This window comes from Tauraco erythrolophus, chromosome 8 (genome assembly GCF_009769465.1).
Source record: "Tauraco erythrolophus isolate bTauEry1 chromosome 8, bTauEry1.pri, whole genome shotgun sequence".
Lineage (NCBI taxonomy): Eukaryota > Metazoa > Chordata > Aves > Musophagiformes > Musophagidae > Tauraco > Tauraco erythrolophus.
Window position 1 is genome coordinate 32,982,770 of NC_141472.1, and position 22,980 is coordinate 33,005,749.

At 40.0% G+C, this 22,980-nt stretch overlaps 1 protein-coding gene across 2 annotated transcripts in view; it reads right to left on the reverse strand.

The window, feature by feature from the left end:
• MYLK (myosin light chain kinase) overlaps positions 1–22,980 on the reverse strand; it is a 220,746-nt gene that overhangs the window by 145,983 nt on the left and 51,783 nt on the right. For both annotated transcript variants that reach the window (XM_086615378.1, XM_086615379.1), the window contains one exon: positions 11,165–11,322. In XM_086615378.1, coding sequence (XP_086471504.1) covers positions 11,165–11,322 — 158 coding nt within the window. The remainder of the gene's footprint in view (positions 1–11,164; positions 11,323–22,980) is intronic.

Sequence of the window (22,980 nt, forward strand, 5' to 3'; positions counted from 1 at the left end):
AGTATGATTTGGTGTCATTTGGTATAATTCAGGTCAAACTCTCTGGGACACATTTATAGACAGTCAAACACATACTTTGCTATTTTACGTGCTTTCATAATTACATATAGCACTGGACTCCCCCTCGACCTTTGTGGTTTCATCAGACAGATGAAGGCAAGGTGCTGGAGTAAATTTTAAGCTTTGCTCGTGGTATCAGGCTTGGTTGAGAGAAGCTCAACATGAGCCAGCAAGAAGTGCTTGCAGCCCAGAAAGTCAACCGTATCCTGGGCTGCATCCAAAGAAGTGCGGCCAGCAGGTTAAGGGAGGTGATTCTGCCCCTCTACTCTGCTCTCGTGAGACCCCACCTGCAGCGCTGCATTCAGTTCTTCCAACCTAAGAAGAACATGGACCTGTTGGAGTGGGTCCAGAGGAGGGCCACAAAGATGATCTGAGGGCTGGAGCGCCTGTCCTATGAAGACAGGCTGAGAGAGTTGGGGTTGTTCAGACTGGAGAAGAGAAGAAATTCTTCACTATGAGGGTCGTGAAGCGGTGGAATAGGTTACCCAGAGAAGTTGTGGATGTCCTATCCCTGGAAGTGTTCAAGGCCAGGCTGGATGAAGTTTTGAGTAACCTTATCTAGCGGAAGGTGTCCCTTCCCATGGCAGGGGACTTGGAACTGAATAATCCTTAAGGTCCCTTCCAACCTAAACTATTCTATGATTCTATGGCAGAAGGCAAATATATTACTAGCTAGCCAAATGCATATCTGATGATAAGTATTCCATCCTACCTTTTAGGTTAGCTTGAAAAAGGAAATTTAAAGTTTTTCCAGCTAGGGCCACATTTCTGGAAGAACGAAAACAAGCAACGACATTTTCCACATTTCATCCCTCTCATGCCACTATAGGTTATTGCAGCAGAAGGAAAAGAAAGTTAACTGCTTAGCCTGTTCCAGTTACTAGGTCTTCTTTAACCTTTAAACCTGTTATGACTGTGAAAGGAGTCTAATGCACAATTTCCCCAAAAAGCAAATTTAAAACATCACAATGATAAGTTGCAGTCATGTTTCATGTATTATTAAAAACATTTATTTAAATAAGAAGCACAATGCTACATGATGAGTTTTACTGCCAGTGGAATTGACCACAACAAAGACTTACACACTGGCCCAGAGTAGCAAGGGAGACCACCCTGGAAAAGATGATGATATTTTTCAAATTAAAAGCAGAATTGAAGAATCTGATAAAATTTTATTGAAATTTGAGACATTCATGATTAAGCATCACGGGACAAGAAAAATGAGAAGAATTATACTGACTGCTCTACCCTGACTTACATGCATTCAACCTCTGAACACATATTTGTTCAGCTATTTAGGATATGCTGATTAGCTGTTTTTGTCTTGGGAAACAGCTGGATTTTCTTCTCTTCCTTCTTCAGAGATTTTTATCTTATCATCCCTAAATGGTGGACTTTATGACTAGTCATGGTATTTATTCCATCATTACTTTTGTAAAAGACTGAACCTCCTTTACACAAAAATATGAATATTTTGTATCTCCTTTTCCTCTTCAAATTTGTCAATACATAATTTAAGATTTTCTTCTCTGATCTCTATTTAAGGACTATAGAAAAATAGCAAGTCCAGAAATCCCTACTAATGCAGTAAATTTTCTTCAAAATCAACCCAAGGGATATCTCTATGGATAAATCCCTAAACAAACACACTTGCTGCCTTTAGCTGACAAAGCCATGCTTTACGATGATATATCACAGTAGTGGGTGATCACAAAACATGTATCTACAATAAACATTTCAGAGTCAGCAGTGTGTTGGTTCCCCCAATTCGAACTGAGAGCAGATAGATGCAACTAAATCACACAGAATTTTATTGTCTGGTTTCTCATGTGATTTTAATTGCTTCCATCTCAAAATCCAAACAACTGGAAACACGTTAAAGTAAAAGTAAAGAAAGAAAGAAAAAGTGGTGACCAAGAGCAGCACAAATGCACAGACTGGCTTCGGCTAAAACAATGCTGGTTTGGATAGATACTACATAAAATAATAAGCGATTCTCTTTAGCTCCATATGCACATTAGTAGAAGTGTTCTAAAAAACTTCTATTATTAATATTATTATTATTATTATTACATTATTAAAAAACATTGGGTTTGATGTTCCTTTAATTACAGTAGTCAGCAACAAAACAACCAAGAATAGGGAGCCAGTCCTTCTGCCATTGCACAGAGCAGCAGAGATCTGTCTGCAACTGGTTATAGACAAGGTGCAGTGAGGCAGAAAGCAAACAGAACAATAAATCTCATAGTGGCAAACAGCACATTTCTGCTACAGTTTGGGGTGGGTGGGTTACTGAAAACAGGCTTGATTGTACCAAAAAAAAAAAAAAATCAACCCTGACAAATGGCAACTGAGAATAGAGATACTGTATGTCCAGTCTTCCCCAGTCATGGCCTCTTTCCCACTTAGAAATTTCATCTGGGTGGAATTTGAGGATATGGAGCATTGTCTAGGATTTCTGAATATCTGGCAGATTGGAGCAACTCTGCAAAAGGTCTGACCAAACTCTGCTGCCAAACATCCAGAAATCTTGGCTGCTGCCTCAGTGCAGCGCATGCTCAGATCAGTTGCATGGGATGGTGTACTAAGCCCAGCACTTTTGGGAATCATCACACACACTGCACACAGGCTACACAAAGAACGCTTAAATACTTCACCTGGCCTATGATGGCCACAGGTGTCAGGGAGACAGGTATGAACTGAATTTACGAGTTAAAGAGACTGAGAGACAGAATTGAAGCTCAGAGACCACCGCTCCTGTTTAAAACCTAGAAATTTCTTGAGCAGCAACTTGCAGCCCTGCAGTTTTTTCTAAAGGACAAAATCATATGCAAGGCAGGGAAAATGAGTGTCAACACATGGGTGCTTGTGTCAGCTGATGAAGGGAAGTGTCTTTGAATAACTCTGGGTGTAGATGACACTGCGTGGGGAAGCAATTTTGACTGAATCCCACCTTAACCACTTCCCGGCAGAGCAGCCACTTTACCCTTGTCTAAAGCTGAAACTCTTTTGAGCCACTGTTTCTAAATGCCAATACAGTTATACAATAAAACAGAACCAAATAAAATAATACATGCATTGCTCATGAGAACATATAAATGGGTAAAAAACAGCACTGTGGTAAGTGAACGTCATGGTTCAGGTCCAGCCGGCAACTCAGCACCACGCAGCCACTTGCTCACTCCTCCTCCCCCGTGGGACAGAGGAGAAAATACAACAAAAGGCTTGAGGGTTGAGACAAGGACAGGGAAGGATCACTCACCGATTATGGTCACGGGTGAAACAGACTCGACTTGGGAAAAAATAATCAATTTAATTTGTTATCAATCAAATCAGGGACAGGGAATGGGGGCTGCACTCAGTTCATCACACTGTTCCTGCCACTCCTTCCTCCTCACGGGAAGGACTACTCACACTCTTCCCCTGCTCCAGCATGGGGTCCCTCCCATGGGAGACTGTGCTCCACAAACTTCTCTGACATGAATCCTTCCCAAGGGCTGCAGCTCTTCACGAACTGCTGCAGCGTGGGTTTCCCACAGTCATGGCCTTCTTTGAGTGCAGCCACCTGCTCTGGTGTGGGGGTCCTCCACAGGCTGCAGGTGGATCTCTGCTCCACAGTTAATCTCCATGGACTGCAGGGGACATCCTGACGTCTCACCACTGGCTGCCGGGGAATCTCAGCTCTGGCACACCTCCTCCCGCTCCATCTTCACTGACCGTGGTGTCTGCAGTTATTTCTCTCACATCCAGCTTCTCTCTCCCCACCCTCCCAGTGGGCCCAACTGGCCCGACAAACCCTGGTGGCTCCGGCAGGATGAGCTCTGGGAACAGGGCACTTCGGAGTGCTCCCTAAGTCTCGATTTAGGGGTGAATGAAGGCCCCTGGCTGACACCACCAAGCTGTGGGGAACCGCTTCCCAGTGCGGAGCCGCGCGCAGGCCTGCAAGGCACCCCAGCCTCATAACTTCTCTTATGTTTCAGTAACTTCCAAACACGCCATGTTTTTCCCAAGAATGCTCACTGGTATGTGGAAAGAAAGATCAAACAACACCTCCATCTCCAGTCAAATCAACAACTTTTCCAATTCTTTGCTCCCCAAAACATGCCTTAGTGTCTCATATCAGATTTCTGGGAGTATTACACGGCATGGTAGTTTTAAAGCAGATGAGCACAAGTCATCCCACAGCATTCACTTTCAGCAGACAACTGTCTCCCATGAAAACATGGATCTTTCTGAGTTTCTTCCTCATCTGGCTCCAAACACGCACCTCTCCAGAAAGTGCAGATCCAAAACCACTGGCAGCTTCATGCAATTATCTGCCCAGTACATTTTGTAACAGCAAACTTCTCATGCCGACAGCAAAGCACTTTATGCCATGTCATCATCCTCTGTCATCATACGGGCTTCTCTCATTTCAGATCCTGCCACCTCAAACTTAGACCTACAATGTAATTAAGGCATACCTCTGGAGTGCCTGCTGACTGAGGCTTGGAAATGGAGCACAGATTGCTGCTCCAAGTCCAAAGCAAAGGAAAGTTGACAAAGGTTTTGCCATGCAAAGCTGGTGCAGCAGCCATAGTAAACAAATTGGTTAGATCTGTTTTTCCATTAGCAGGTAGTTGAAAGGATTTACAAATGCTGTGGGAGCGTTTTCCTTCAACGCTGCTTTTAGCGCTTCCCCACTCTTTATCTCTTAACACACCACATAAATGGGTCTCCCCTCTACCTCAGAACAGATGGCAGAATCACTGTCAATCTTCCCATCACCTCGTTTCTCCTTGCCTGATCCCAGTTTACTTTCTCAGGCACGATGTTTCAAAGAGTACCTGCGCAACCAGCGGCAGCAAAAGCAGATCAGAAGTTGGCAAACTGATGCGTATCATTGGACTTAACTGATTCAAACAGATACAAGCAGGATGTTGCAATAGCAGAGTGTAGAAGGACAACCAGAAAGCACATTAAAAAGAGGCAGGATTTGACATTGACCTGGCTTGCCTTAAAATTTACCATCCAGCTCCCTTATCTGGAGGGGGATGGAAGGGGAAGAGCAGAACAGTAACTACTCAAAGGGCAGCATTCTGAACTACGTACCCCAACATCTACTCAAGGTATGAACTACGTGTCAATACATGAAATCTAGCTCCCTGGGATTAGAATACCAGACTAGATTTAGTAGTTTGATATCTTGATTCTGGCAATGGACCATATATGATGGTTCACATGAAGCAGAAAAACAACCCATACTGCACCGTTGCCAACTGTGCAATGCTTTATCCAAGGAGAAAAATTCTTTCCTGACCCCTAGGCAATCAGTCTGTGGTCTGCAGCATGACATTTGGCTGCTCCTCTCAAGCAGAGCTGTAGCACAAGTATTCTTTAGGCTCATAAAATTAATGACCGTCAATATTACCCTCAAAAACTATACTTGTGTGCAGCCAAAGCAGGTTGAGTTAACTGCCTGCCACAATCAGAGGTTAATATCACCCTGGACAGGGAAGGGTTTGTTGGAAACTGACGGTTCTTTGACTTGTCATTTTTTACTGCTTGACACTGTGACATTTTAGTAAAGAACCAGAACTGTTCACACCATATTTTTGATGTAGTGAGTCTATTGCTATTTAAGTTCAGTACAATTATGTGTGGGCAGCTAATCTCATAGTTATCAACTGAAAATGCTTGTTTGGGGCAGCCATCTTAATTTTTTTTAAAGCAATAACTCTGCTGCAGACTATTTTATTGTTCTCAGAACCCAAAGCTTAAAATAGGGAGGGAAAGATCAAAAGAATCTTCAGTTCAGTGGTTAGAGAATAGTAAAGATTCTAATTTTTTGTTCTCAGCTTCTCCATCAGTTTGCTGCAGAAACCTCAGCAAATCTCCCTATGTTTCAAAGTATCTTTCTGTACAGAAGTTAACACAGACTAGGGAAATCTGGATGAGAGCACTGACATTCACGGACTCCTTATCTGGACAGTCACAGTGCAGAGCCCTGCTGGGGTCAGTCCACCCTGCTGCTCTATTCACCTACATCCATCACCAGGAATTCAGGGTCTCAGTACTTTTGTCTGCTGCAGAAAGTCAACCTGTTTTCTAAGACTTCCCCAGACAGTCATGAAATAACTCTTCAGTGCTTCTAAACACAGAAAGGGAACCAGAGGATTAGCTTGCCATCTTAATGCACACATGACAAGGCTCACAAATCCAAGCAAAAGCTGAAACTGAGCCGTAACACTAGGATGGGCTAATTCAGGCTGAGAGCAACACTTAAGCTGTGGCTGTAGGTGGATGCGGAGTGGAGTTAGGGCAACATTTAAAAAACTGCTAGGTTCTACAATGGAGACATAACTTCTCCTCTGAACAGTTACACTGGAAACTTAGAGCTGGATAAAGTTGCCCAATATTTAGCAGTCAAATTTCTAAATATGAAGGAGGAGGTCTTCTGAAAAAGGATGCAGTTTGAGACATAAGACAGGGCTTCAGTCTTAAGTCACTGAGCTTGTAGTCTCTGAAAGACCGGTAAACGGGTTACTAGGATATCAGGTAGGCACAAAAACATGCAAAGTTGTGGAAATCTTCTTTGACTACCCTCTGCCCATCACAAGAAAAGGAAACTTGTACAGATTTGAAAATTCCAATGAAAAATCTTCCTAGGAACTTCTGCCCAGCACTCCTATTAATATATGCTTGCCATCCTCATGAGAGTTAGAAAAGCTAGCGAAATTCATGGAAACGTTTAAAAGCTTTATTTCATTTAACTGCATGGAAAATTACACCATTTCCATCCCTATTGGTCTACTGTGATGTTTTGAACCTTTACTAGTGCAGCTGAATGTGAGAGAGACTGAAACAAATTAAATTTTAAACTAGATATATGGCTAATGAACTTGTAGGTCAGCACAGTAATGCGCTCCATGTGGTAACTGGAGTATCCTGTGCAGTGTCAGAAAATGAAATTCAGTAACACCCAAAGTCTGAAAGAAATTGATAGGATATTGTGCTTGGATTGTGAATTCATCAAATGTTAGCAGCAGCAGCAAAATACCATCCTGCCTGATTATTTACAGATCCTTATTCAGCTATGGCTGAAAATGGTTTGCTTATCCTCTCATGTGACACTTGCCACAGAAACCCCCATGATATTTGCTACAAAGAAAGGAATCTCCTTCTTAGTATGCCATTGAGCATTTTAAAATCCAGTGATGTTCAGATGAATTAGAAAGATAAAGACATACAATCATAGTTTAATGTTGCAAAGCACTGATAAGTATTCCAGTGATTAATATAGCAGAGAAAGAAACAGCTTAAAACAAAGCCTGGTAACACTTTGGCCTGCTCTTCTTTTCCAAAAGCATCATAAAAGGTCTGACAGACAAGCTACAACGCCTTAGCTCAAGGCAGGAGATTACTACCATGAGCTGTTCACCTCACACATGATGTGCAGTTGAAGAACAGCACATCAATCAATTCCTAACAAGCTGGGAACCCACAACACTATTTCATAATAATCTGGGATGGTTTCCCTAAAAATCACCTCAGCAATTGATTGATGAACAACTGAGATGTCCACGCAGCAGACGTTTGGGGAGCATCTAGGGAAGGTAACCTTGCCTTTGCCTTACTAAGTGGTTCCACCCCTCAGCCGGTGCTCCAGGCCAAAATCATACTCATACACTTGAAAGACGATGAGCTAACGTTTTACGCTGAGGTCACACTGGAAAACCGAGATCTGCAGTCAGAGATAGATGAACTTGCTGAGATTTTAGTGAGAAAACCAGGGTAGTAGTGGGAGAAACAGGAAAAAAGAATTCCTTTTAATGGCAACTCCAGTTCCTTTCTACCTCCAATTTCCTACTTTTATGGGCTATTTCTCAATTTCTGCGTTCTCCTTGATCTTGAATTGCCATTTCACATAACTTATCTTACATGTCAGTGGAAAACAAAGCAACAAGTTTGACTGTGGGGCCCTCTCTTACTTTTTCACTTAATGAGAGTACAGGATCGTCACAATATCAGATTTATATCCTGTCTTGGATTGTCAAAATGTTTGTTCTTTCTGATAAGATAAATTCCACCGTAGAGGAACTCTTTGAAGAAAATCTCCTGTCTAGCCATTTTTTAAACTTTTTATTTTTCTTTAGCCTGAGTCTAGTTCAATATTTATACTGTGTGATGAAGCAGAGTATCAGCAACAACCCATCATAACATCTGTAGCCTATTTTCCAGGATAGAAAAAACGAAGTATATTCAGTAGCTACTTCTATTAATAAATCTTAATAACTTGTTTTTAAGATTGTCCTTCTGAACCTGTCCTGAACAGGTCCACTGTCCTTCTGAACTTCTGGAACATTAAAGCAATAGAAGAAGAAACATTGCACTAAGCAGCTGGAGACAGGCCCAGCTGATAAAAGATCTGCAGGCTGCTGCAGCTATTGAGTGACAGCACCCTTTCAACTCGTACTGTAGCATTCCCCCTCACCCTGCCCATGTTACTTAGACTGGGAGCACAAACAAAATACTAATTTGAACCCATCAGGTATAAACACCACAATCAAACACAATATCTTCAATCACATTACATTATAAACAACAGATGACACAGACTCAATTTTAATAGTCAGTATTATAATTAAAAACCTATTTTTTCTTGCATAAGATAATAAGGAGAACATACTATGCTCGATTACTCTCTATGTCAAATCATTACAATATAGCTTGTTACACCCTCAAAAAAAAAAAAAAAAAAAAAAAAAAATTGCAAGTTCACACATCAGCCTCCAGCTAGGGCGGATTCCAGGAAATTTGGAACTAAAGATCAGAACTTTAAAGATCAGCTGGTTTATGTCTTTAACTGTGTTACGAATTTCTTCTCACCTGTGTTAGCTGAGAGAGGTAAAGCAAAGCTCCTCCAGGGCAGCAAGCTGGACTGAACAAAAGGCAGGCAACACTCCATGCACAGCACGAGGCCGAAGTGCCAAAGACAGTGGCTGTAACGGCGCCGTCGTGGTTTGCCAAACCGTTGAGGCAGGCTACCTGCCACAAAGTAATTGCAGGCTTCACATGTATTTCAGTGAAGCCATGCTCTTAATGTTTGGCACTTAAAAAAGCACTTTGAGAATTAAAGGTTCATTTCAGCTATACGACGTGCATGCAACTAGTATATTATCATCCCCATTTTAAGGATAGAAAATTAAAGGTTTCAGCCATGCTCATATACCAGATGGGCAGAAGTGGAATTCAGATTTTCATCATGTAGGTTCAATCCTGGACTTCAGTCAAAGCTTTGTTCCTTCAAGGAACTTTAGTCTGTCAGTTTAATTAGTATTGAATTTGTGTATTTTTTCCAAGCTACTAAAAAACCCCCTCAGACTTTACCCTTCCAGCTTCTAAAGAGACTTCAAAAAGGGGATTGGTTTTCCTGAAAAATTAACACTTTAAAACCAGATCTGAAAAAATGCATAGCAGTAACGGCACTCTAGCTTGTAGGTCATTATATTTTGCAGTTGCTTCCATGTGACTAATAATAAAAAGCCTGCAGAGAGCACTAAAAATTGGAAATATCCCACTTGAGCTTTTAATTACATTAGGAAACACGAGAAATGTAAAACCAAATCTTAGCAACATCACATGCTTCAACTTTGATTTCACTGTACTGTTATGGCCAGTTGCAGTGTTGTCTGGAAGAACCAGTCAGAGCTAGAATAGTGTTGTGCATAGGTGTCACATGCATAAAGTAGCAATGTGTTGCCATTTTTCCACTGTATCTGCAATAAAGCAAGGTGAAATAATAAGGGCGGGGGGAAGAAAAAGGATAAAAGTAAGAAAGGGAATGCTCACTGGGACTGGCCGATGTCATACTCACCAAAGGTTTCTGACTCGTGCCTTAAAATCACAATAAAAGTAATCTATTTCTTTTTTTTAAATATTTCTAAAGGTTTGAAAAAAAACACCCTTGTTCTTCAGTTTAAACACTTTCATTGAAATTATCTACTTCCTATGAAAAATGCCAACTTTTCTTCAAAAAGTCAAATCCAAGAACTACTTCTGAGTTTTGGTTTGCACTTAAAAATTTATATACTCCAAAAATTGTTTTTCTCCCCAGTTCCTGTTGAAAACTCCCAGTTCCTGGCTTGCTCTGACATAAACAAATCAGAGGAACATCAGATGCCCTCTGCCAGCTCTCTGTTTAACTCAGAGTTTCAGAAGTTATGAATTTCCTAAATTCCTTCTAGCTTTCGCTTTTGTTACAGTAAAGTTGCAGTTTCCTGCCCCTGTCAGACAAGTCCCACCACTTCAAAGATTAAGTGCGGTCAGTCTGATGAAACAGCTGTCACCACACAACCAGAGCATGACATGGACAGCAGGAAACTGAAAGGGCTGAGAGGGGAAACTGGCAGCTCCAGGAAAAAAATTTAGGTTAAGGGAGGCAAAAGGAAGATAGCTAGAACAAGGAAGAGATCATACCAGGATTGAAGCATGAAAGCAACATGAATACCAGGTAAGCACAATTCAATGTCCAAATCATGAGGGAAAGAGGAGAATCTGGGATCCATGCCCCACTACACACCCTTTTAAACCCTTTGGATTAACAATTTTCCTTGAACAAATCAATCTTTCCCCTGAAAACGCTCCTTTTGCTTTCAGATTAACATGTATGGCAGGCAGTGCAGATACAAAAACATCGCAGCTCTCTTTACAGATTCCTGGCTCGACTACTGGGAAGAACATGCTGTAGCAGGGTTAGATTTGTGTTACACACAAACCTTCACAAACAGCCAGATTTGGGATGCAGGGAGACAGATATGCAGTAGGAGAATATATACTCTCTGATTAGAGACAGCTCTTGAAGCAGTTTTCCACTGATACTGAACTCAGTGCCTGGCACACTCAACTAGCTTATACTTCGCACACACTCAGGTTTTGCATCACCCTCCTCTACTCCGAAACAGACCCCTAATGCCCCTGTCGACTCAGGAGAGTAAACACTGCTGTATTCTTGACTAATGGTCCCATATTGCAGGGGCAACTTCACCACCTTTGCAGCCTACTAGGCAGCTTCAGGAAAGCGCAAACCCAAATGCAGAAGCCCTCCATCATCTCTGTTTCTTACCTTCCCCTCAAATCTTGCAGTGGCTCCCAGCTGCACTCGGATATTCCGAGGAGGAAGAGTAAATGCTGGTGCTTCAGCAGGGACAGGGGGGCTGAGTGTCAGGGAGGTTTTGGAGACTCGAGTAGCTGTCACCATTTTCACATCCCCCATGATGTGGCCTGTAAAAGAGAAACAAGTGGTAATAGAGAAGTTATGGTGATTAATTACTTACATTACAGTAACAGCTAGGAATCAGATCAGGAGCAGATTGTTCTATACGTGTGCTACATTCATATACGTAGTGAGAGCCTTCAGCCTAAGGTGACAAGTGCTGTTTTCTGGGTGGGGAACCGAGACCCAGGAAGACTGCTGGTGTGACAACGGTTGCGGTCAAGGTCACAGCCTTGAACTGAACTCAGTTTGAACTCTTCCAAGTCCCAAGCCAGAGCCTTAACCAAAAAGTCATCCTTTATAACTGCATTAAAAGGTAATAACTTATTTCAGGAGGATATTTTCACAACGTGACTTTGATTTTCCTGGCCTGGAATACACCGAAATCAATAAGTCTCAAAAGTAAAGCCAGCGTTAAGCAAGTACTTATGAAATAGAGAGACCTCTGTTTGCACTGGATTTGAGTTGCAAGCGGGAATGTGGAAAATTTGATTTTTCATACCATGCTTTCAAGATCTTAAGAAATATCTGGATATCTCCCTCCAAAGTACTGCTAGTACATAACAAAAACTTTTGCAGAAATTCCAAGTCTCTACTTTTCTGCAAATCCTTCTACGGCACCTAGACTAGTAAAATAGCAAGGAGACCAAATTTCATAATGCTACAAAAACAGGATTTGAGAGACCTCATTACAGATATCTGCTTCAGAGGTAATTCGCTTGCTACACATTTCATACTTCCCAACAGAAAACAAAAATTATTGTATTCGTGAAAAAGCAAAATTTCAGGTTTTCCAGGAACCAAAAAGTAGTAGCTGATCCTAGTACTAATACCTTGAATCATCTACATAAATTAGAAGCCCCACAGTAAAATACCTATTTAATAGACAACTTTAACAAAGGAAAAAAACTGAGAAATGGCTTGACCCACCAATAGGTCCTAGTCCTCTGCCATACACACCAATCCATGATAGATTCAGATTATTCATCTGAAAGGTACAATAAATAATACTTGAGTAAACACTGAAACTTCAATTTGAACACGAGAAAAATTAATTATTCTTGACTGTAAGAAGGATACTTTTTCTAGAAGAGGCTGCAGTTATTTGGGGAGCACAGGAATACAAAACTCATTAACTTCCAAAACCACTCCAATGTCACACGTTTGCACCTGAAAACCCAGTCAGAGAACATAGGATTCCTGACATGCTCCATAAACATACGGAAACATCTTCTCTACATTGATCAAAAAGCAGCTCCTCTCGTGGAAGTTATTAGTCTAAAAGTTAGATGTTTAATCTGAACAAGAAGTTTTGGCTCCCTCACAGTCAGCAACTGATGCATACTGAGTCCCTATTTGCCAGTACATTTTTAAAAGTTATTTTTCTTTACAGATTAAGAACAAACACTTTTCAAATCTCAAATTGGCATAAATATCAACTGTGATCTTTTGTCACTTTTAGTACATGACATTGATAATTTTGTATCTGCTTACTTTTTCTGAATTGCCCTAAATCCCATTCTAAGGTTTATTTCTTTCCTCTTTCTCAAGTGCTTCCTTGAATTTCTCTTTTCCACAGATGATCTTTACTTTCCAACACGCTCAACTAACTACTCAATCTCCAGTTTTTCTCCCCACATGTTCTTCTCCTTTTCTAAGCGACACCTTTCCATAGCCTATAAGCGCCAAAATCTGCAATGCCTCTCTAGCTGTGAAATTCTTAACAAACAAACCAGTCTGCCAATACAAGCCTGAAATAAAATTTTAAGACTACCAATAGTGACAGTAACGTGCCAGGTATAATATAGATGTTATGAAAATCTTCTCCAGTCTGAAGACACTGTAATGCATTTGATTCTGTAAGAAGCCAGTAACAAAACCTATCCTTACACACACACCTGTATCAACTTTGCAGAGAATTTACAAAACCAAAACAACATCAGAAAAAAACATATATCCCCTAAATTTTATTTTAAAAATAATATTATAAAAGTAGTAAAATTGAAAACAAAACAAAACAACCAACAGCCAGAATCTAATCCAATCATGCAAATAGAACTCCATTTTGGCCAATACCATTATAATGGCTGAAACAAGCAAGAGAGAAAACTAGATGCACTGCAGATGCTCACAGGACTATTCCGTAGGGACAAAACGCTCCAGTATCTGTCCTTAGGAACAATGCACTGCTTATGCATGGCAACTTTAAGGAACCAGTTAGGCATGATACCTTCTTACACACAGAAACCTTCACGTGGGTATGCTACAAGACCAAATTCACCAAGTACCTGAAACAGAGCCACCAGCACATGCCTTGAAAATGGAAAATGTCTGCATGGAATTTACACTGTATTCAACATATGCTCATTCTCCAAGCATCACTGGGCTCAGGTATGTCTGGACCGCATTGGACAAAAAGTCTTGTGGCTAGGAAAGACTCTGATGAAAAGACTGAGCTAAAGCTCAACACCAGCTTTCTACTGATTTCTCTGGTTATTCGATCAAGCTCTACACAAAATGAAATGGAAAAAAAAAAAAAGAAAAGAAAGAAACAGGAGGGGAGGGAGTAGAAAGAAAGAAAAAAGTCTTGAACAACTAAGACACTCTTACTAGTCAGGTTACATTTCGATTGCATGTTGGTAAGATGCCAAAAACTGTCAACAAATTGATGCCTAATATAGTGAGACTGTAAAGCATAAAATAAAGTAATAGCTAGTTGTTTCCATAAGCACATCTTGCACAGATTTATGTTTTTCTAAATAAACTGTCTAAACAGGACTGAATTTACAAACAAGCATTAGCTCAAACCAGCACAAGCAGTTTTCTAACAACATAAGCCCCTAATCATCCACATTTAGCAGCCCAACTTTAATTAGCTATGTATGCTGAAGATGCTTCGAGTAAATAATTAGGAAGTAGGGTTTTTTTTTCAGCTTAGAGGATGTTTAACAATTATGTTCTCAAACAAATAAATAATTCCAAGTTGTGCAGTCTGGTGTTACTACGCCACTACCATGTCCAAATATTTTAAAGAAATAATGTTCCAGAGAACAAATCTTGTCCAAGCTTAAAACTTGATGAACAGGAAGAAAGCAGACACTTAAAAGCTATGGAATATATCTGTTGTTTTTTTTTTTCTTTGATTTAAGCAACTTTCTAGAATGAGTCTATCCCTAAAATCTTTTTCTTAGTTATGCCTGCTGCTGAGTAAGATTTCAAGGATGCTATGTGCACTCAGAACATTTCGTTTCACATGCTGTGCACACCTAGACTATGGTCTTTAAACAGATCCAACTGCAACTAAACTTGCAATACAAACACTGTGGTATTAAACATAAAAGAAAACCACCATGCAAATGTTGGCTTGTAGGGTAGTGATGTGGTTAGACAACATTTCTAATCTAGATTTTTTTTTTTTTATTCTTAATCCTTTCTAAAAAGCACATAAATCCTTACAAATTCTCACAGTGTGCCTCTAATCTTTCTAATACCAAAGCAGACTAATGTGTTCCAAGCATTTTCTACTGGGAACAAATCTCTGTCACTCAATTCTCTGCTCACAAAAATGCACCCAAAAAAGCATACACTATGAAATCCACCTCATCGTTTCTTCGCCTCCACTTACTTTACAAAGTAAATACTTACCGTTGGCTTCCTACATAACCATTTAATTACACTAATTTCCTTTTACCAAGTCCTTCCTCAGAGGCAGAAGAAAAACGAGTTGCAGAGAGGGCATGTGCGTGCGTAGGAAAGCAAGCTCGAACAAGTGAGAGGAAACCAGGGCTGCCAGCTGAAAAGCCTGTATTTGACTTACTGATGTTGCAACTCTACACCTAAGAAGCACATTTTCACTTGGTCCAGCTGTTCTGTTGTTTTAGCCACACAGCCTTCAATAACCTCTGAACCACCCCTGAAATCTGGATAGAAACTTTTGAGTTCTTTAAAAACAGGAGCAAAAGGACAGACAGCCCAGGGGTCGGAGCGTTTGTCCGCTGTTTGGGAGTCCTGGCTGAATCCCTGCTCCACAATGGGCTGCCTGCATGACCTCAGGCAAGTCACTAAGCCTCTCTTTTGCCTCGGCCCCCATTTGTAAAGCGGGGATTATTGTACTTCTTTACCACAAAGGAGTGCTGTGAGGATAACTGTATTAGAGGGTGGGAGTCAGGCTACAGTAACAGGACCACATAAATAGGATAACTAGCAAAAGGCACAAAATTACCATAAACTTGCAGGAAGCTGGATCTCATTATAGCTTTCTTTTTTTTTATAAATCAATCAGGGGGTGTTTTCAAAAAGCACACATCTTAAAACACTAGGTAAAATTTATTCCCTTACACAGATCACTGAATCCAACAGAGTTTTGCTAGGGACTAAACGTTATCCACTATGCTTCAAAACCTTCAGTGTTTAAAAGTTTCTTTCATCTCTAAACCTGCTTGACAGCTTCCCCTTTTCACACACCTTATTTCCTTTCCTACAGCTTCTTTCTTTACCACAAGGACTAACACGCGGTCGCCATACTTCTATACAAATCTATAACTGAACACGGTCTCTACAGAACTGCAGAAATGAATTTTTGTGCAATGACTTGTGACTGTCTTTTCAGTCTTGCCCTACAAGACACACAAGGAAGTATCCAGCCTCCTGTTGGCTACCCAAACCCAAGAAACGCCATGTAGGAAGAGCAATAAACCATAGAGGATCAGCAAAGGTGATCAAGTTGTGTGTAGACTTAGCAGATGGGAAGAGCTTGGAAGCCAGAACAGGAAGTGAGGGCCTTGTAGCCCCACCAGTTGTAGCCACACGACTCCAAGTAGCTTCTCCTTCAAGACCCAGAAGTTATAATGGGTATTGACCTCTGGTAAAGGAAGAGCAACAAAGCTATGCTGTTGCAAGTAGGACTAATTTGAACTGGCCATACTAATAATACAAGAGAGTTAATTATTTTTCTAAGAGAAAAATAGGATACTGTCCACAAATCATGCTTTTGTAATGTTCAGATCTTGTTGTGCCTGCGCTATGCTATTTGTAGGTCTTGCTAAGTGTTGTGGTCAAGCAGAGCCTCAGAACATGGCCTGACACTATGGGAGCAAGTGAGATTTTGTATCAAGGCATTTTCAACCCAGGCCCTTAAATGTCCTATCCTTTTCCCAGTAAAATTTGATAGTGACTATTAGACAAGGCAGTAGGAACAGGATCAGATGCCAAATCTTCACACGCAATTCCATGATCCAAAAGTTTTGGAAGCTTAAGTTTTGGCAACACCATGTGTGTAAAATCCCTGGGTATGTTCCCACAATATGCATTTTCACAACCGTCCCGCACAAATGGGAATTGCAGATTAACTTGCAATTTGTGCTAAAGCTTAGGCTCACTAAAGTGACAGCAAAAAAATTCCAAACTAAATTACAATTTCATTTGGGACCATCACGTCAAAGATTTTCCCAGAAGTAAGCAAGTTCTTCAAATCCCATCATTTCAGTGCCTTGTATTTCACACTCAGCAAGTCAGCCATGAGCCTTTGCATTAGCAAGAATCTTGCTTGTACAAAGAAAATGGAAAGAACAGGTTCAAACTGTTCCAGGTGCTTATTTTAACAAAATACTATTGCAGCTCCTGTGTTTTATTCAGATAAAATAATGTTCTCCAGGCTGCTTTAAAGACTGAAATACTGTCAACCTCCAAAGGAAATGTATACATGTGAGACTGTGATATAGAGCTTGAGCTACGAAGTCTAGTAAGAGCTTTCTGACATGAAGCTAGGTCATTTTCTTACATAGCACTGTTCAATACCTTCTAGGAGTTCAGGCTACACTACTTGAGATAAGAGAAGAAAAGTGTTTTGTGGCAGATTTCCTTTAGTCTACTGTATGTCTTGGGTATCCTTGCAAGAAAAAGGACAACTCTTGTTATGTACTCTTTCAGGGCTTCAGCAATGCTCAGTACAGTTTTTATTGAATGTGCAAATCACAACAGTGTCTACTGTAGAAGTGTCCATAAGTAAAAGTATTTAATCCAGTGTGACTGAGAACAAAACTTCATAAATAATATTCAGCTGACAAGTCTCTAAAGGAGACAAAAAGAGATGATCATACAGTTTGTGTGACAAGAACTGTACTATATTTAGTAGACTAGAGAGAGAGGTAATAAAAGCATCTATTGGTCCAATAAATAAATTTAGTGGCTTTATTATATTTGCATAACTAATGCAGCACGGGCTTTAACCTGAAATAGTTTCCACGGTACAGCCATGTAGCTGGGTGAGGAATTTCATCCTGATCTTATATAAAAGAATAACTTAAGATGATGCTAAGTAGCCTACATTTATTTAAAGATAGGTTCCTTAGAGTACAAGGATGGCAGTCAAAACTCTTTATTTATATAAATAATACAAGAAAAAAAAAAAAATTCCCACGTCTTCTTATCAAGGAAAAAGAAAATCATGCCCTCCCTAGCCCTTTGTGCTGCCTAGCAAAGAAATCACTTGCAAGGATGTGACTTTCTTGCAGATACAGATGGTCATAAACATCCTCTGATTTTCCCCAATTTAACACTGCTGTTTAGGGTACTAAAGATACCAGGTCCACTGATGTGTACACATATCTAGCTTCACCTACTGTCAGTAGTCACGTTGCTGCAAAGAACACATTTAACATAAGCCCTGATATGTGCCCTTGCACAATTATGCCTTAATAGTTTATTGATATATTAAAGTAGCTGCAAGGAGCATCTCAGGTACAAGGAAGGATGTGGAAAAACATACAAAAGAGATAAATGGTTGTATACCTTTGATAATATGCACTCACCTTGATTATAAACAGATATGCTACATTATTCAATTATTCCATAACCGCTGAGCATTAAACTTTAAGAAAAAACGTGCCCATTACAAAGCAGCTGAACGTTTGTCTGAAAAGAATGCAAAGATGTTTTAAGACTCAAAACCTTGCATGTTTAATTTGAAACACCAGATAAAGAAGCAGTAAATCAGGAGATAGCACAGAAACACAGATTTTTTGCAGCTGTTATCTTAGAAGAAATACGCGTAACTAAAAGTGACATGCATTGGCAGGTTCAGTACAGCATCCATACCTAAGAATTATTTTATAGCAGCAAACGGAAGCCAGAGGGAAACCTAGATGGCAAATGAGATGCCAAGTTGGGCTTTTTCTAGTCGATTCCAAAGTGGCTTCCTATAGAAGCACACTGGGGAGAATAATTCAATCTGACTTCAAAACCTGCTACAATTCTAGTTTAGAAGTAACATTTAAAGAAAAAAAAGGAGGAAAAAAAATAGGAAAAAAAAAAAAGAAAAAAGGCAAGACCTACATAAAGATTTTCACTGTATTAAGCAGCAGGTCACTGGCAATAAAATTCTACTGGTTTTCCTTTAAAGTATCATTTCTAGTACTCAATATATATCAAAATCCAAACACTTTAGCCTTGAGAAGGTTTGGACTAAAAATCTCAATCTGAATTTTGTTATTGACAGATGGCCTCAAAGGAACAAACTTCTAGTAATACCTTTTATAGTCCTTAAAGAAGGATTTTCAGGATATGCATTTATAATATCTGAAGAAAGAAAGATCGCATCAGTCCTCACCTTACCAATAAACCTTTGCACTAAATTTGCACCTTATATCTTACGCTTTACAAGTACAGAAAATAACTGGTAGAAGTTGATGTTTAGTACAGAAACATGCATATGTCAAAGATCATCCAAAATTCTGGGTTTGGGTATGACCTTGATCACTGAACAGCAAGACCTAGACTACTAACTTATTTTTGCAGGAAGGAAAATAATTTTCCCAGTGCTATGCTGCCTTTCAGGACATACACTGATGCAAGGAGCAGAGAAGCTCATAGGAAGACATTTGTTTCAGGTCATCTTCACACAGCAGATGAGAATTTCCAACCTGTTTCCTCTCTCCAACTCACATCCATACGGCATCAGTGACTGAACAACACAGAATACCTGAGGATCAGCTGGGAATCCCAGCTGACCACGGATTTAAGAGGACTTGGGTGAAACATTTGGAACAGAGACTCTTGAAACCTTCTTGAGATATAACTTGCAATTCTAGAGTAACTTTCAGTGCCAGTGGCAACACTGTGGAGGTAAAGCATGTCAGTGTGAACTGATAACAGCATGAAGTTTTAAGTACACAAGGAAAAATTCGCTGCTACAGCTCTGGCTTCAGACCTTAGTACTCAACATACACAAGCCCAATAATACTGCTTTGCTAACAGCAGTATTTAGCACTTAAACAATACCTCCTGTCCAAGCCCCTTAAAAGTCATTTGTATGTATTAACTGTCCCAGTACTGAGGAAGAAGAATGATTCAGTGCTTCCATTATGTAGTATAAGACCATAGAGCCTGGGGATAACAACAAAAAAAGAAAGTAAAATCAAGGTGTCAAAGATCCAAAGACTGAATAAAAAAAAATGAATCTCTTAAAAAGAAAGAAAAATCTTATTTCCTCTTTATGTTGTAAGGTAATTCCTTTCATCTGAGTGCAGGTTTCAGCAAGGCTTCTAGCAGAGCTAACAAGTTTAATTCTGGAGCAAGTTAGCACGGAGCAAGTTTTGAAAGGTCTACCTACCATTTGATTTAAATAAAAAGTTTTATAGAAAAAGTCATATTTTTGTGATGTCTTAGTGATGGTAAAATGTTATGCTAAATCAGCAGTTTACAGTGAAGTTGTCTGTTGGTTTTTTTTGTTTTTTTTTTATAAGTTCCACATTTCAAAGAGTAACCACAACATTAACTTTCCTTGATGCTGATGCTGCAGGTGGCCAATTGCTATTGCCCATTTCCAAGCCAGAAGGGCCATAAACTTGCATGAAAGGTGAGTCATGGAAGATTTGTGGTTCATAAAACACAGAATTTTTAGCCTCTAAATTTTGCTTTGTGATTTAGTTTCAAATATAGCCAGAACACAAAACACAAAGAGACCCAAGTCTGCCAAGTTCTGTGCCATTTGGGAAAATGAGCACATGCACTCCACTGGCTGAGGTGTGTGAACCCTGGGGTAACATTGGAAAGAAATCTGTTGCCTTCAGCCAGAGATATAGACTGGGCCATGGATAAACATCACTACATTTCAAATTATACTACAAATACTTAATACTAAAGGAATTACATTCTTCATTTGAAAGAGCCACTGGTTTTTCATGCTGAGATACTCTGCACAAGGCCAAATTCCGTGCTGCCTTCCATTCTGTGAAGTCCCATTAACTGTCAGCAGAAAACCGAGCCCATAAGTTCTCCTGCAAGTGTATTTTTTCTGGAAACAGCAGTTTTGTTCACGTATGCAAGCCTGCATGCTCCAACATTCATTGGTTATACATCAATCCTTAACCATGTATTTGGCACTGGAAAGCAAACAGAAACACTATCTTGCTGAAGAAGTTATAACCCACATGTGAGATGGGGCAATATCTTTTTTTTTTCTTAACTAACATAGAGTTGGTTTTATTTCATAAAAGCATTAGACAGCACACAAAACTTACTGTGCAAGATGCTCCTGACAGTCAGACAGTTACAACGTTAACAAAAACATCGTCAATTAGATTGCAGAGACATTTTATCTCAGAACTTCAGGATAAAACAATATCTACAAGAGTGAATAAGCTTATGGTTGGTCCACAACACCCTTAACGCCACATTACCTGACACAGGACAGCTTCCTGTAACCTTCTTCCTTTCTCTATTAATGGAAAGAGAGAAGTGAAAGCTTTAAGAGGGCTATCCAGGAGAGCTGTGCCAGAGATCATCAAGAAGTTAAAGCAGTCTTCAGATGATGAAATGTGAACCCCTACACGCATCCTTTGAGCTGGAGACTTCTTTCCTACTTTATCTCTACTGTCCAGGTTTTAGCAGTGATGTAACCAAACAAGACCAACTCCTAACACTGAAGCCATCAGTCTGCTCTTCTCAGAGCTAGTAAGGTTCCACATCCAGTGCTGCATGTCACGCTCTGAGCCTGAACTAGCTAGAGACTTTGGAAACAAGCAATGAGAAGGGGTAGCATTTTTATAATTTCTTAAATGGAATAATTCCCCAAATGGACCCCACTAGGTAGACAAGTTAAGGTGGTAATTATATTCAAACACTTAACAAATTGCTGCAAAGAAAATGAAGACAAATTTACTCTCAATGTACATGGGATATAAGACCTGAAGTCATAAGCTTTTAATTGTACCAGGGACAGTTTAGACATTAGGGAAAAAGTTTAATAAATAAAAATTGAAGCAGTCCTGGAAGAGATTGCTCAAGGAGTCTGTGGAGTCTTCAGTGCTGGAAGCCATACAAATGTCTGTCAGGAATGACATGTACAGTTGATTTAGCCTTGGACATGGGAAAGACTGGATGGCCTTCTGAAGTCCCTTCCAATCTCATGACTCTGATTCATCTGACAATTGATGTTAAATTTGGACTACAATATAGAACTTTCACATGCTGGATATGGGCCAGTAAGAGAACTGTTACTGTGTAGAGAACACCATAAATCTGAAAAGAAACAACTGGTTTAAGGTGAAAAAAAAAAAAAAAAAATCAGCCTATGAAAATGACAACAATATCAATATATAAATCACTAACATTGCAGAGCTTAGCGAGAAGGAGGGAGACAGAAGGAATCTGATTTAATCTTACTGAAGCACCAGTTTGCAAATTTCAGCCAAATGTCCATGTCTGATAAGAAGTGAGCAAAGCTTTCATTTGAGACTGCAGAGAGCGGGACTTGCAGGCAAAGAAATCAATGCTTAAACACGTTTCCATTTTCAAACATAGGGAAACTGTCCTGTTGCATTCAAACACCTCCTGCATAAAGAAAGTTCTTTACATGCTTTTTACTAGGTTTGTAAATTAGAGAGTTGCAGTAAGTTACTTAGATCTCATCACCTTTGTTCAGCTGTGTTTTACGAAAGCACAAAATGCACGTTCTCCAAGCTGTCAGCTTCAAAGTGTATGAAAAAGAAGATTCAACTGTGAAACAGTGGTTTGGAGCCTCTTCACATTTCAGTGGGGCTGGTATGAACAGAAGAATGGATGGACTCAGTCTGAGATCCAAGTTGGTCCTGACTGCCCTGCTTTCAGCTGGGAAACAAGACCAAGAAGGGCCCATTTTCCTTCTTTTGCATGGAAATTTGTTAGAATGGCTTTTCACATGAAATCTGGGCCTCATCCAATCCTCAGCCCCTCTTTGCACAGTGTATCTGTTCAATGAACATATCAATATTTACTCTATCAGCAGGGAAAAAAGTGGTAGGAATAGTAAAATCTTTCCATGATGTCCACAAAGCAAAAGTTTTCCTATCCCCTTTTAAAAGGCCAAAATTGAGCAAGGCATAGCACTGTGATGCTCTCGTGAAGATGTTTTATAGAGGCTAGATCCTGTCAGTCTCATCAACTTGTATATCACATTGGGAGTAACTGGCTTAGCTTTCCTCACGGGCAGTAAAAGATGGGAGGTGAATAACATTTCATGTCACTGCCAGGCAGAGATGATCCCTAGCACGGAGAGAACAGAGGGTAAAAAAAGGAATTGAGATTAAAACCAAAAAATGAGAATAAGAAGGAAAACAAAATCAAGAGAAGATTAAAAAGACAACTCTGAGGATGCAGAAAGGCACTGAGGAGCAGGTAAAGCCACGGTC